A 15,594-nucleotide genomic window follows, 5' to 3' on the forward strand; every position below is an offset into this window, starting at 1 on the left:
AAATCATCCCATTCTATTAAATGCCTTATTGATTGTAATGTGAATATCCCATGGGTTGTAGTCATACTGGTCTTAGAAAGCATATTTTTCCTTCACCTGGGAAGGACAGCACAGTTATCCCAAGGTCAGAGGGCTCTAGACACAAAACTGTAATTTAGATAAACCCAGGTTACCCAAGGGCTCTAGACCCAAAACTGTAATTCAGATAATATGCCTTAAGTTTAACCCAGGTTACCCAAGGGCTCTAGATAATGTTTATAACATGCTGTTTAAACTGCTTTTTGCAAACTAGGTTCCTCATTCCAGACCTGAGGGCTCTAGATAATGTATTTCTGTCAATTCAGTGACCCCGAGACCCAAAACTAACATGCTTAATTCTGCTTCTGTAAACTGCTTTTTTGCAAACCAGGTTCCTCATTCCAAACCTTGAGATATAATCGATACCTTTGCCTATATAAGTCTGGTTTTGCCACCATCTTGTTACGATGAGATTTGGGGAATGACCCCTCATAGTCCCGGATTGCAATAAATGTGACTCTTTAATTCGACTTCTTGAGGCGTCCTTCTGTGATTCGCAGGGTACATTACAACACTATCTCCCTCTCCCTTCCTCTCTGAAATCAATAAAAATATATTTTTTAAAAATCTCCCCCAACCCCCAAAATGAACCCGACACAGACAAACCCACCTATAAGGTGGGAGAGGGGAGGACTTGCATGTGAGCATCTGGAACAAAAGGACTTTTTTTTTCCCATTAAAAAAAAACTTCCTGGAGTTGATTTCCATAAGTGTACATTTCCTCTTCGTAATCCTAGTCATTAATCACCAAGGAGTGAATAATGAACACCTGCATGGATCATAGATTCCACAATCCAACTCAAATGAAAACTCAAATGTTGGGTTGTCTCCTACTCTATAATCTACCCCCAGGGTCTGTTCCTGACTTGTTTGGCATCTCTGTCTTTGGAAGAACTGGAATCAGGGAATAAAATTTCAACATATTCTTACTCCTCTCCTCACCTTTTCTTCACTCCAGGATCTCTCAACCTCCACACTGTAGACATTTTGGGCTGAATAATTCTTTATTGCAGGGGGTGGGGGTCTGGGGTGTCCTGTGCACTGTGGGCTGTTGGGTAGCATCCCTGACCTCTACCCACCAGATGCCAGTAACACCCCTTTCCCAAGCAAGACAACCAAAAATGTCTCCAGGAATTGCCAAACGTCTCCTTGCATGAATGGAGATTTGGGGTGGAAGTGGGAAGGGGGCAAAACTGCCCCCTTTGGGGAACCACTGTTCTCTACCTCATGAGGACCCTGACACTGAGAATCCGACCAGAACTGCCTGGCCCTCACCATTTGGTTCTGAAAGAAACCTTAGACCCATGTAATTCACCAAGTCAATGCGCTCAACCCTGGCTGCACATGGGAGTCACCCCAGACATTACAAAGGACCAGCTGGGCATATTTTTTAAAAGCTCCTCAGAAGATCTGTTTGTAGATAGGAATAGGCAATCTCTGAACTAAGTGTATTTAGCAGTCTTAATACTTATAAAAACTTAAACAAAAAACACAATTTTATTTCAAGTAGGAAATATCCAAGTAGTTTCAGAGCAAGAAAAAAACTCCGTATGTCAGTAGATTGTAGAACACAGGCCACTGGAGATATTTCACCTTAGCTTTCCGTTATTCTGTTATTATCGCAGAGCAATTGGAAAACGGGATCCCTCTGGGAATTCTGGGCTTTTTAAGTTTGACTGAAGGTGCATCACTTGATGTAGAGCAATTTACCTGCTGTTTGTAACTGACAGAGACTCTTTTGACCAAAGGACATCAATTAGAGGAGTTTAAAGGGAAAAGCCTAACCAAGAGGAAATTTCCTGGATGTAAGGTTTGGGATCCGCAGGGAGGGGAGATCAAGACTGAGCAATACCAACAGTGGCCTAGGAAAGGAGGCCTTCTGATGATGCTTTTCAGCAGATGAAAAATACGATCAAATCGCTCCCTCTTTCATTTGAAAGCGTTAGAGCAGGGCGAATAAAACTGGACAACGCAGGCCTTTTATCTTAGGATCCAGGAGAATTAGGTCCAGGAGGTGTACATATTCTGGCTGGCCGGTAAAGGCTGGCCTTCTGGAAGGTGTAGGATGCATGAGATGTTTGACTTCCCACCTGACCCAGGCCGCTCACTTGGTTTCCCTGAGATTTTGTTTCCATATCTGAAAAGGGGTAGCAGGGTAGTTACCTCAGACAGTCCCTATGAGGATTAAGTTAGGTCATAGGTGTGAAAGTGCTTTCTGTAATCTAAAGCCCAATAGGTATGCTATTTCCAGGGACCTTCCATCCTGAAGATTATACTAGACCCGGAGCCAATGGCTTTCCATTTTGGCTTCTAGGGCATGCATAGAATAATGGACGAGTGCAGTCATTGACTTCACTTGTCAAAGGTCTGTCCTCACATGGGCAATTAGGAAAATACATTTGAGCTAAAAATACAGAGTGATGTATTTTTCATGACTGAGGTTATGATTGTATTTTAGGTTATGACATACTAAAGACCAGGAAATTAATTGGTGCCCTCTAAAAATGCAAAGAGCGAGAGATTAATCTGATAAATGGTTTCCATTAAAATAATTTCATTTGGTTTCCCAAATTTATCTTGTCTCCTGAGGCTTCTGAATGCCACAACGTCCTTCTCCTATGCTCTCCAGCTGCATTCTACTGCTTCCTACATCCCTGGGTTTGGAGAATTTCAAAACTTATAAATAATAGTGGCACGGCAAAGCGAGAGCATTAACCCTTTAGCTCCCTAACTCATGGATATGTTAACTGAAACCACTGTTTCATCTTTCAATTGAGTTTTGGTTGATATTCAGAATGTAACCTTTATGGGTTTGAAAGTAAGGTTTTTGGTGATGCTGCTTCATACAGATAATGCAATTGAGACCATCCAAATAAGTCCAAGGTCAAAGTTTCAAGTTATTAGTACTCACTCAGCAATAAAAATTCACATGAAAGAATGAAATAAACAGGGCGGAGAGAAGGCTGTTTCAGGAGACAATCCATGCTACTCTGAGGGCAGGGGGAACTGGCAGAGAAGAGGTCAGTGTTTTCAAAACTTCATTCAGGTGCTTTTCCAATCAGGTGTCCCAAGTGGCTAGCAGAGAACATTGGGCAGATCCACCCCAGTCTTATGAAAACATAGGCAGCTGGATGCCATCTTTCCTGAAGAGAACATCAGCTCAGCCAACTGTAAACCTAGAACTGAGCACGCCGCTACATTACCACACTAAGTTCGTGTTTCTCTAGTTTGTCCTCCGATGGTTCTGCCTCAAAGTCTGGATTCGGGTTTGGGTGGTGGATTTCAATGAGAAGAACATAGATGAGGCCTCCAATGGCAGCACCAACCATAGGGGCCACAACAGGAATCCACCAGAAGTTATTTCCAACTCTGAAATCAAACAAGGAATTAGTGATACACCACTTGGCTTTCCTCCTCATATTACTGCTAGTTATTCACTAACCAGCTAGTCTTTCTCATGCTTCTGGCTCCCTTATCAATCAGCAAGAGCTAAGTATAAGAGCACTCACCACAGCTTGGCAACCCGGATTCTCCAATACACCTGACTTCAGATGGCCCACCATTGTCCTATTGGTACTTAGGAGAGAATATGTCCCATTTTTTATTTTCCTTTCAGAAAATAGAGTCCTACAGTATGGTCAAAATTGAGGGCATGTAATAAAGGTTCAGGTTGATTATTCAGGAGTTTACTTTTCCTTGTCCTAAAACAATGAGTCCTGAGGATCATGAATGGAAAGATGTGGAGAGATTCCTGGACATCATTGTAATGTGAGGGCAGCCACAAAATAATCAGGGATGCTTATCAGTGAAAACGAATTTAAAAAATCAGAGGTGGAATACGAATTAGGCACTAACTATAATTTACTTCAGCGCTTATTTTTTTTGAGGTAACTAAGCTTTAAAGTTATTTTCTGATAAGGCTATTGTGCTGTGATTCCCTCTCCCCTCCAGAAACCCTCAATGTCAGTATGTTATGTTAAGGGTATAATTCTGTGAGAAAGCAGCTGTCTTTGTGAATTGTCACCATCTCTAATGGAGACATGAAATCCATTTAGTAATTCAGTAGAAAGGACCGTGAGTGCTCAGAAGCAAGCAACACTATACAATATATGGTTTAAGGAGCTATACGTTTGAGATAAAACTTTTTTAAAAGCAGGGAAATAGCAAAAAAAATAAATAAATAAATTCAGGACACTGTGGAGGAGGAAGGGAAAATAGGAGGAGCACACGGGTGCACAGGAGGGTTTCATAGTGCTCCGTTTAAGGGAAGGACTCACGGCTGTGCGTCTCACCAGCGTGCTCAGTAGCTACACATAGGGTCTTTTGCTTTGTATCAATCACATTTTGGTAAGAAAGGATAATGAAGAAAATAATGAACAAGAGGCCTGTTCTAGGAGTCACGAGACCTGGTTCTAATCTCAGGATAGAAGGACTTTGGGCAAGTCCCCCATGGTCCCTTCCACTTGGATCATACAAGTACTCCTAGATCATCAATGCAGGCTCCCGGGAACAGCACCGAGACTGAGCACAATGGCCACCAGGTGTCACTCTTACTGCATGAGAGAGAGGGCGCGAAACTGCCATCGCAGAGCCCCTTCCAGGGCTCCTAAATCCAGGTGGAAGTTTCTATGAGAGGCACAGGGGCTTTAAAAGACTAGGAGGTTCTTTATTTCCTTTCCTCCATCAGTGTTTTATGGTGAATCTGTCATTTCACAGATTGGGGTCCAAGATACCTGCCAGGACGCATGTTCTCCTTCCCCAGAATAGACCCTCCTCATTCTATCAGAGCTGAGCGCCTTGTGCAGGGCCATATGTCATAGAGGGAGGAGCTTGCACGTGGTTCCCCGCCAGGTCAAGTCTTACAAGTACACAGGGTCATTTGCATGCTATGCTTTTGGGGGAAGCTGGAAATGTCTATGTTAATTGCTTAAGGTACCATCATCAGGGATTCATCCCTTTAGGTGAACTTTTAAAAAAATAACACTACCCCTGAGATCCTTCATCAAATCATTAGCATCTTAATGTGAATCCATGGAGAGAACTCCAATGGGGAACAGCCTAACATTTACCAGAAAAAGGAAGAGTCACCTGAGGTCTGTTGACTCTTGCTCTTGTCGGACCTCCTGCTGCCCCACTTCCAGTCAGCCTCACTGCTTGCCCTACAGGGGCAAGTGAGGGTCTGAGAAGAAGGCATTCTTGGCTTTATCTGAGGGTGTGGATCCACGCTAGGATACCCACTGAGATGCTGACCTTGGATATAGAAACTTGAAAGGGTGGGACACTCTAGGAACATTTTGGAGACCTGCTGTCTCTGAAAGGTTTTCTTGGGAACTTTTTGGTTGAGGATAACCAGCAAGCCTGGCCTTCCTAACTGGCTGCTGCCCCCTCTGAAGGAGAGATCCTTTTTAATCCATTTTATATAATTATGTCAGGTTAATTCTGCTAAATTGAAGTTCTAAACATGCCAAACATCTGCCCTAACTCCTCTGCTGCTCCCTATAACCTACAGCGTAGGGAGTCGTCAAACCCCCATATTTTCCTTTTTAGGAGTCTAGGGCCTCTATGGTCTGTCAAAAATTTGCCCTTTCCAACCTTCTTCATGCACGCTTCCAGCCAGACTGGATTGCTTGTTACTGTGACACTAGAGGCCCAATGCACAAAATTCATGCATGAGGGTGGGGAGTGGGGGCTCAGCCAGGCCTGCACCCTCTCCCATCTGGGAGCCCTTGGGGAATGTCCAACTGCCGGCAGTCAGACATCCCTCTTGCAATACAGGACCGCTGGCTCCTAACCACTCACCTGCCTGCCTGCCTGATCACCCCCAACCGCCTTCCCCTGCCTGCCTGATTACCCCTAATTGCTCACCTGTCAGCCTGATTGCCCATAACCGCCTCTGCCTTGGCCTCCGCCACCGTGGCTTTGCCTGAAGGAGGACTGGACGACCGGAAGATGTCAGGTCTACCCATTTTAATTAGCATATTAACCTTTTATTAGTATAGATTCTGTTTTTCCTGATGAACCAAAGTAAGTTCCTTTCCTATACAAAGAAGTGATGAGTGGATGGGATGAGCTACCTTGGCTTTATAGTGGGGAGTGGGAAGGAAGTAATGGGCAGGTTTTATCCTGGGAGTTTGGTACTGACCGTTGACATACTTCCTCAAGCACATTATGAGGTTGACAGCACAGGGTCTTGCAAAATTTCCTGTGCACAGGCTCTCTTTTATCTCTGTTCTCCTAGGATTTTTTAAGACCCAACTCAGCTCTTTCTTCAGTGGCACCTTACCCAACTTCCCCAGGCAGAGCTAGTCACTCCTCGGAACTTTGTTTTAGGGGTTGCCAGAGTCCTTATTACATTGCTCAAGGCTAGTGACTTAGCAAATTTTGAAATTTCCTTGCCCAGCGCAATGACACAGCATGAGATAGGGTTCAGTGAAGAATTGTTGAATGACATGATGAATGAAGCATAGCTAGCATGGTTCCCTAGAAAAAGCCCTGTAGTAGTATTGAAAGATATAAAATCTAGTCCAACTTTGTCACAAAGTAAATCTGTAGACAAGTTATACAATCAAAATGTGCACATAAAACTATACACCAAAACAAAACAGAACAAAACAAAAAAACCATACACCAATTTTAGATAGGACAGGACTATCTCTGTGGAATTCCTCTCTCTCTCTCTCTCTCTCTCTCTCTCTCTCTCTCTCTCTCGGTGTCTGCCTGCCTACCTGTCTCTCTCTCACACACACATACACAGCCCCACCATGTCACAAATCACCAGTGAGACATTCCACACTCATGGCCAAGGTGTGCACTTAACCTCTACCTTCCTGTCTATACTCTCCTGGACTCCAATCCAAAGCACAGCCCTTCCTGACAAAGCACAGCAGGAATCTTTCTCTCCCCTCCACCCCACCACTGTTACTTACCTGAAGACATCAAACCCCCATCCTGCCAAAGCAGTGAAAAGTCTGGGACTCAGGTCTCGAGCTGGATTCATGGCACAGCCGCAGTTCAGTCCCAAAGAGGAAGAAAGGACAATAATCAGGAGGCCGACGGCAATGGGCTGTAGGCCTTTGGGGACTCCCCAGTTTCTGGAGTCAAAGATGGCAAAGACAACCAGGAGGAGGAACATGGTAGACATTACCTGGGGAAAGAGAACATGTTCAAGGGGGTTAGGTTATAATCTGCCTGTTTGCCCACCTTAAAATCCAGCCCCTCTTGTCAAGAACAAACCTAGCATTAACTAACATACACTAGGTGAGCACACTGTGCCACTCTTCTTTTTTTTAAAATTGATTGTGTGTATGAAATATGTTGTAGGGTGTTTTCGTTTGTTTTGTTTTTGTTTTAATTTTAGAGAGAGAGGAAGGGAAAGGGATAGAGAGAGAGAGAATCATTGATTGACTGCCTCCTGCACACCCCCCACTAGGGACCAAGCTGGCAACCCGGGCATGTGCCCTGACTTGGAATCGAACTATGACCTCCTGGTTCGTAGGTCGATGCTCAACCACTGAGCAACACAGACTGGGTCAGACACTCTTCTTGCCCTAGCAATTTCAAACGTGATGGTAATATTCTCCTTTACAGATTAGTTACATGCCCAGCGTTGCAAAATTAATGGCAGTCAGTGGACCCAGAGAGTTAGGCTCAAGCAGCGGTTCTCAACCTGTGGGTCGCGAACAATGAAAATACATACTGTATATCAGATATTTACATTACGATTCATAACAGTAGCAAAATTACAGTTATGAAGTAGCAACGAAAATAATTTTATGATTGGGGGTCACCACAACATGAGGAAATGTATTAAAGGGTCACGGCATTAGGAAGATTGAGAACCACTGCTAGAGACTAACTTTGCTATACTCTCCCGCTAAACCACTACCCAGCTAAACAGAAAGACAAACTGCAGGCTGGAAAAATGAACAAAGAGGCTCATTCCAATTGGCAAGATGAATAATGTGAGATATCAGTAGGAAAATGAGCAAAGGAAATGAACAGAAAATTCATTAAAGAAAAGGAGAATTAAGAAACAAATGGGAAAAACAGATTTGTAATGAAAAGAAACGCAAATAATACCAAATGTTAGGGAAATGATACCAGTTCTCCCAGGCTTTTCCAGTAGAACTGAACATGTACCACACTTTTGAAAAGGAACTCAGCAGTAATTAAGCAACATGCATTTAAACCCCACAAAATTATTTATTCAATTTGACCCCATTGGATAGTTGAGAACCATACCGTGAAAATAATCTAAAATATGGAAAAATCATAAGGTTTCTCAGGGATCCTACTTTTCATGTAATTCAAGCCCAATGTATCTTATAATGAAGAAGATGACGTTGGAGTCCAGAGCTGTGGAAGGAGCTTTAGAGGTTCCTCCTGTGAATTCAGGCCCTTTCCAGAAAGCCAACATTCTCTCTCAATCCTGGGCTTGCCCTGAAAAGGCTGATGTCTTAGTTCCTTGAGATTTGGACCCACAGCCCCCTTCCTACACTCTTGTTCTGTTCTGAGAATCTGACAAAGTGAAGCCTTCAGCCCCTATAACTTTCCCACAGAGACAGCCTCTCTCACCGAGCCCTCTAGCAACGCTGTCCTCCTTGCCCCCTCAGGAGAGTGAGCTGGCCCCAGGCCATTTCAGGGTCAGCTTCTCTCAAGATTACTAAATTGTTTATCTCTAAATATTGTTCAAGCATATTGTATATAATTTAATTAATGGACAGTCATTCTTTTACCTAATAAATATTTAGTGGCACCTACTGAGCCAGGTACAGTTCCATGCTGTTCCTCATTTGAAGAGTACAGGGCCTGGTTCTCTGACAAGTAACAGATCACTCTTGTAGGTGATAATGTCAGGGATAGAAGGCAAGACCGGCATACATCGATGTGGGGTTGGGAGGATGAGAAGAAATAAACCAAAGAACTTACATACATAGCCCATGGACACGGGCAATAGGGTAGTGAAGACCTGGAGGGTGGGTAGGGGCTGGGAGGAAGGCAGAATGTTTTTTCTTGTGGTCTCTTCATTTAGATCGTTTGCACGAAAGAGACACAACCGTGCAGCTAATACCATTTGCCCCTACAGAGGCTGAAATGTTCAGTCATCCACTGTCTTCTGGAATTCAACTGGTATAAACGAGTGTATATATTAAAGCAGAAGTAGAAAACTCTTTTAATGGCATCAACTTTTTTTAAAAAAATATATTTTATTGATTTGTTACAGAGAGGAAGGGAGAGAGATAGAGGGTTAGAAACAACGATGAGAGAGAAACATCGATCAGCTGCCTCCTGCACATCTCCCACTGGAGATGTGCCCGCAACCAAGGTACATGCCCTTGACCGGAATCGAACCTGGGACCTTTCAGTCCGCAGGCCGATGCTCTATCCACTGAGCCAAACCGGTTTCGGCAATAGCATCAACTTTGACAAAGAAAAATCTGTCACGAAAGCTTGGGTGATACCTAGTGACCTCTGGCTTTGGAAACACAGCCTCTCCCTATTGATAGGCGCATAGCACTCCCATGCAGTCCCCTCATTAAATCCTGTCTTTTCGCCAAAGTTAGCTCTTGATTGAATGGATACTTACTTGGTCTACAAATGCACTTGCCAGAGATAGATACGGAGCTGGGTATGTTGCAAAAATGATTGCTGTTGCATTTTCTCCCACGATGAGGAGTTTTCCATCAGCAAAGGACATAATTCCATCTACGGAAGACAGAGTTCCAGCAGGTTAGCATTCTCTGGGAAGAGGTGAGGGAGGTCTATGCCAGGTGTTAACCACCACAGTCAAACACTCAGGTTTAGTTTGGCAGATCCATATTGTCTGCTTTCTTCACTTTATATGCCCAGAGAAGCCATAGGATGGCGGGTCAAGGCCAGACAGCCCTGACTGCCCTCAATGGTTCACTCTAAATGTGAGCCATATCCTTAGCCAGTGGGTCCTGGAAACAATCATCTTTAGGGGGAATTGTTGGCATTTTTTGTATTGACCAAAAGCCAGTGTGGAACTTGAACCTACTCGAGGCAGAATTCATAATTCTAATAGCAGTCCACAATTCGAGGGTGTCATGGAAGAGTGAAGTTGTCCTTGGAGCAAGGGAGATAGGTGTCCCCAAAGAGCCAGTCCGACCCCAGCTCTCTCCTACCACCATTCATTTCCCTCATTTTTCCAAGGAAAACCAAGACCAGAAGGTCAGATGATTTATTTAAGTGATGTAGCTACTTATTTTGCACATGTTAACACTGTAGTCCTGGTTGGGCCTAAATATGAGCTTCCTTTAAGTTCTGCTCTCTCTTTTAAGTTGTGACCATTTTCACTGAGAGGCTTCATGAATTTTCCCTAACGATAATGTTGGTCCCATTATTTAGAACTTAGAGCTTTTCAAATTGCCTGTCAATTGTAGAGTGCTCCCTATTCTTGTCTTATTGTACTTCTTGCAAGTAATTCCGACATTCAGGGTATGCCCAGCTCTCCCTAACCTCTGGACTCAGGGGTCTTACTCACCATAGTAAATACCAAAGAGGATTGCAGACCCTACGAAGGCTCCCAGGAACTGGGCTCCCACATAAAAAGGAAATTTGAACCATTTCATCCGTCCAAAGAGACACATTGCAAAAGACACAGCAGGGTTGATATGGCCACCTACAAGGAAGATAAGATGATGTTAGAGGGCAGATTGGGGAGAATTCTTATGAATAATTCTTATCTAGAGACCTCAGCCCTCTGAGTAGGGATCCATATGTGAGGACACAGAGTGGTGTGTGTGTGTGTGTGTGTGTGTGTGTGTGTGTGTGTGTGTAAAAGAGAGAGAGCGAGAACAGAGAGAGAGAGTGAGCTTGAGTAGGGAGAAAGGGAAGACTAATAATCCTCATGGCATCATTAGACACTGTTTAGGATGTTTAGCTTTTGTATATAGAAAGAAACTTTTATTCAAGTGGCTCATTTTTATTTATCTGTCTATCTATCTATCTATCTATCTATCTATCATCTATCTACTGGATTTTCTCTATCAATAAAGCAATAACCTCAAAGAGACTGATGTGAATTATTAACTTCAATATATCTTCTTAAAAAGTCGACAGACCTATACAGTCTAATTCTATATCTAGCAATTCCTCAGTCTATGTCCAGAAGATATATATTAAAAACAATCTTGGAAGTAAAAAGGGAGCTCAGATCGTGCTTCCCAGCATGTTGCCAGTTTGACTCAAATGAACTGATAAAAATTTTAAAAATATATGAAAAAGAGATGTCTCTTTAAGGGGAAATGTCCCTTGGTTGGTAGGCTGAGCCCCTTCTGAGGTAACGGGCTCCGTTAACTTTGAGGTGATCACAGTGTCTGCGTGGATTCTCTGCAGTTATGCATAAACAATACCAGTATATTTCTCTCACACACAGACATAGCAGTGCTCCTGTCACCCCGCCCTAAACCATGGCTAGAGAAATCAGCCTCCTTGATTCTCCTCTCACCACAAGGTCAGACAGAATTTGCTCTGGTAAGTCACTAATATTCCCAGCTGGTTGTGCTAGTAACAACTTTCATTGAGCACTTGCCAGATGCTATCACAGGGATAGTACATGCACTTGATCTTCAGAAGAACCTGGTGAGATGGGTACTGCTCCAGTTCACTGGTGAGGAAACTGAGGCACAAAACTAAAGTAACTTAAAAAAAAAACAAAAAACTAAAGTAACTTCCTTTTTTTTAAAAAAAATATATTTTATTGATTTTTTACAGAGAGGAAGGGAGAGGGATAGAGAGTTAGAAACATCAATGAGAGAGACACATCGATCAGCTGTCTCCTGCACACCTCCTACTGGGGATGTGCTCACAACCAAGGTACATGCCCTTGACTGGAATCGAACCTTGGACCTTTCAGTCCGCAGGCCGACTGAGCCAAACCGGTTAGGGCCTAAAGTAACTTTCTTAAGGCTACATGGTTAAAAGTGGGAGAACTAGAATTCAAATCTAGGTTTCTCTGAACTCTAGGGCCTACGTTCTATGTTCTGTCACTTCCAGATCTCCCCCCTCCCCTTTTTTTAAATGGATTTTTATTGACTTCAGAGAGATAGGGGGAGAGAGAGATAGAAACATCAATGGAGAACCAAGATGGCGGCATAGGTTAACGCCGGAGTTTGCTGCTTTGAACAACTACTTCAAAAGTGAAACCAAAAAACGGAAGGGACATCACCCAGAACCACAGGAACGCTGGCTGAGTGGAAGTCCTACAACTAGGAGGAAAGAGAAACGCATACGGACACTCAGAGGAGGCGCAGTGCTGAAGTCAAATTCTGAGGTGCGGAGTGTGCGGAGCGGGCTGGCGGCGGAGGGCGCGGTTGTTGTTTTCAATCGGGAGGAAGTCACAGACTCTGAGCACCAGATCCGGGCGAGTCTTTAGGGACCCAGACTCAAACGGGAGAAGCGGGACTGTCTGGCTTCGGTCAGAGGGAGTGCAGCTTTCTCTCCCAGCTTTGCAGTGGGTGCTGGGACTCAGAGAGGCAGAGCCCCTGGGGACAGGACTGAGAGCCGCCATAACTGCTCTCTCCGGCCCACCCTGTTGATCCTGTGCGACCCGCCCCGCCCAAGCCCTGCACAGAGGCCTTTGCCGGATAGCCTCAGGCAAAGGCTAGATTAGCACCTCCCTAGAGGATAGAAGTTCTCTCACTGCTGACACAGCTGATTCTCATAGCCACTTGGCCTGGAGGTCAAACCCTCCCTGGAATTAGCTAAAACAATCAAGATTTAACTATAAGACTGCGAACAAAGACCACTAGGGGGTGCACCAAGGAAGCATAACAAAATGCGGAGACAAAGAAACAGGACAAAATTGTCAAAGGAAGATATAGAGTTCAGAACCACACTTTTAAGGTCTCTCAAGAACTGTTTAGAAGCTGCCGATAAACTTAATGAGATCTACACGAAAACTAATAAGACCCTCGATCTTATATTGGGGAACCAACTAGAAATTAAGCACACACGGACTGAAATAACGAATATTATACAGACGCCCGACAGCAGACCAGAGGAGCGCAAGAATCAAGTCAATGATTTGAAATGCGAGGAAGCAAAAAACATCCAACCGGAAAAGCAAAATGAAAAAAGAATCCAAGCCGAAACCGGTTTGGCTCAGTGGATGGAGCGTCGGCCTGTGGACTGAAAGGTCCCAGGTTCGATTCCGGTCAAGGGCATGTACCTTGGTTGCGGGCACATCCCCAGTGGGGAGTGTGCAGGCGGCAGCTGGTCGATGTTTCTCTCTCATCGATGTTTCTAACTCTCTATCTCTCTCCTTTCCTCTCTGTAGAAACTCAATAAAATATATTAAAAAAAAAAAAAGAAAAAAGAAAAAAGAATCCAAAAATGCGAGGATAGTGTAAGGAGCCTCTGGGACAGCTTCAAGCGTACCAACATCAGAATTATAGGGGTGCCAGAAGATGAGAGAGAGCAAGATATTGAAAACCTATTTGAAGAAATAATGACAGAAAACTTCCCCCACCTGGTGAAAGAAATGGACTTACAGGTCCAAGAAGCGGGGAGAACCCCAAACAAAAGGAATCCAAAGAGGACCACACCAAGACACATCATAATTAAAATGCCAAGAGCAAAAGATAAAGAGAGAATCTTAAAAACAGCAAGAGAAAGAAACTCAGTCACCTACAAGGGAATACCCATACGACTGTCAGCTGATTTCTCAACAGAAACTTTGCAGGCCAGAAGGGAGTGGCAAGAAATATTCAAAGTGATGAATACCAAGAACCTACAACCAAGATTACTTTATCCAGCAAAGCTATCATTCAGAATTGAAGGTCAGATAAAGAGCTTCACAGATAAGGAAAAGCTAAAGGAGTTCATCACCACCAAACCAGGATTATATGAAATGCTGAAAGGTATCCTTTAAGAAGAGGAAGAGGAAGAAAAAGGTAAAGATACAAATTATGAACAACAAATATGCATCTATCAACAAGTGAATCTAAGAATCAAGTGAATAAATAATCTGATGAACAGAATGAACTGGTGATTATAATAGAATCAGGGACATAGAAAGGGAATGGACTGACTATTCTTGGGGGGGAAAGGGGGGTGGGAGATGTGGGAAGAGACTGGACAAAAATCGTGCACCTATGGATGAGGACAGTGGGTGGGGAGTGCGGGCGGAGGGTGGGGCGGGAACTGGGAGGAGGGGAGTTATGGGGGGGAAAAAAAAAGAGGAACAAATGTAATAATCTGAACAATAAAGATTTAATTTAAAAAAAAAAGAAAGAAACATCAATGATGGGAGAGAATCAGTGATCAGCTGCCTCCTGCACGCTCCCCAACTGGGGATCAAGCTCGAAACCTGGTCATGTGCCCTGACAGGTAATTGAACCGTGATCTCCTGGTTCATAGGTTGATGCTCAACCACTGAGCCATGCTGGCCGGGCACTTCCAGACCTTCTGCACCAAGTTTATAAAGGCTCTGCCTCCGTGGGCAGGGGAAAATAACCATCACAGGCATGTATGGGCTCCCTTCCTGTAAAAGTCGTCCATTTGAAGAATACAGGTGACATTTTGTGTGGAGGGGGATTAGAATGCCTGTCAATGTGACCATATGAAAATGTGGACTTTTGGGCTACAGAAATAGCTGTAAACAAAAGAGTGATGACAATGCTGATGATTATGATGACGCTTCATATGTGACCCTCCACATCACCTATAGATGAAATTGGTTTTGGAAGCCCTCCCTGTGCAGAAAACCATGCTTTTCCTGAGTCTCTACACCAGGGGTCCTCAAACTACGGCCCGCGGGCCACATGCAAATACAAATATTGTATTTGTTCCCGTCTGTTTTTTTACTTCAAAATAAGATATGTGCAGTGTGCATAGGAATGTGTTCATAGTTTTTTTAAAACTATAGTCCGGCCCTCCAACGGTCTGAGGGACAGTGAACTGGCCCCCTGTTTAAAAAGTTTGAGGACCCCTGCTCTACACCAAGGTGGGTTTGCAGTGGAGAGGGGTTCAGAATGCTGGCTAAACCTCAGGGTCCTTTCTATACCTGCCCCTGCCCCTCAGGGGCTAACATGAGCAAAAAATGCCAATATGCCAAAGCCCAGGTGATTTCCTGAAGCCTTACACACACGTCACGTGTCTTGTTTTACTTTTAAATGCAAGAGAGTTATGATGCTGGAGACCAGCAGGAGTCCATGCACCAGGAGACCGGGTTAGGAGCAGGGAGCACATAGGACAGTGGACAGTTCCTGAATCCTCCAAATAAAATGCCTCCCCTTCGATGGGTTCACCAGTGGAAGAGCTGCTTGCTTAGCAATCTCCTCTCCCAAAATAAAACTTCCCACAGGTAGGTGTTTGCGCTTTAGTCTCTCAGAAGCACTCTGAAGCCGGAACTGTTATTCACCTTGGACTTCACATGCTTCAAGGCAGCTAGGTGCTCAAGATATGAAAGCTGAGCTCTGGCAAGGTTGCTCAGTGGGTTGGAGCATTGTCCCTTGCATCAAAAGGTGGAGGGTTCCATGGACACAGATAAAT

The 15,594-nt window shown here is 44.0% G+C and overlaps 1 protein-coding gene across 1 annotated transcript in view; it reads right to left on the reverse strand.

The window, feature by feature from the left end:
• Nucleotides 1–2,955: 2,955 nt before the first annotated feature.
• Nucleotides 2,956–15,594, reverse strand: part of AQP9 (aquaporin 9) — a 41,126-nt gene continuing 28,487 nt past the window's right edge. The window contains exons 3-6 of the mRNA XM_059699971.1: nt 10,583–10,720; nt 9,665–9,783; nt 7,005–7,222; nt 2,956–3,447 (exon numbers count right to left, since the gene is read on the reverse strand). Of these exons, the coding sequence (XP_059555954.1) occupies nt 3,273–3,447; nt 7,005–7,222; nt 9,665–9,783; nt 10,583–10,720 (650 nt within the window). The 3' untranslated portion in view covers nt 2,956–3,272. The remainder of the gene's footprint in view (nt 3,448–7,004; nt 7,223–9,664; nt 9,784–10,582; nt 10,721–15,594) is intronic.

This window comes from Myotis daubentonii, chromosome 1, assembly GCF_963259705.1.
Source record: "Myotis daubentonii chromosome 1, mMyoDau2.1, whole genome shotgun sequence".
Taxonomy (NCBI): Eukaryota; Metazoa; Chordata; class Mammalia; order Chiroptera; family Vespertilionidae; genus Myotis; species Myotis daubentonii.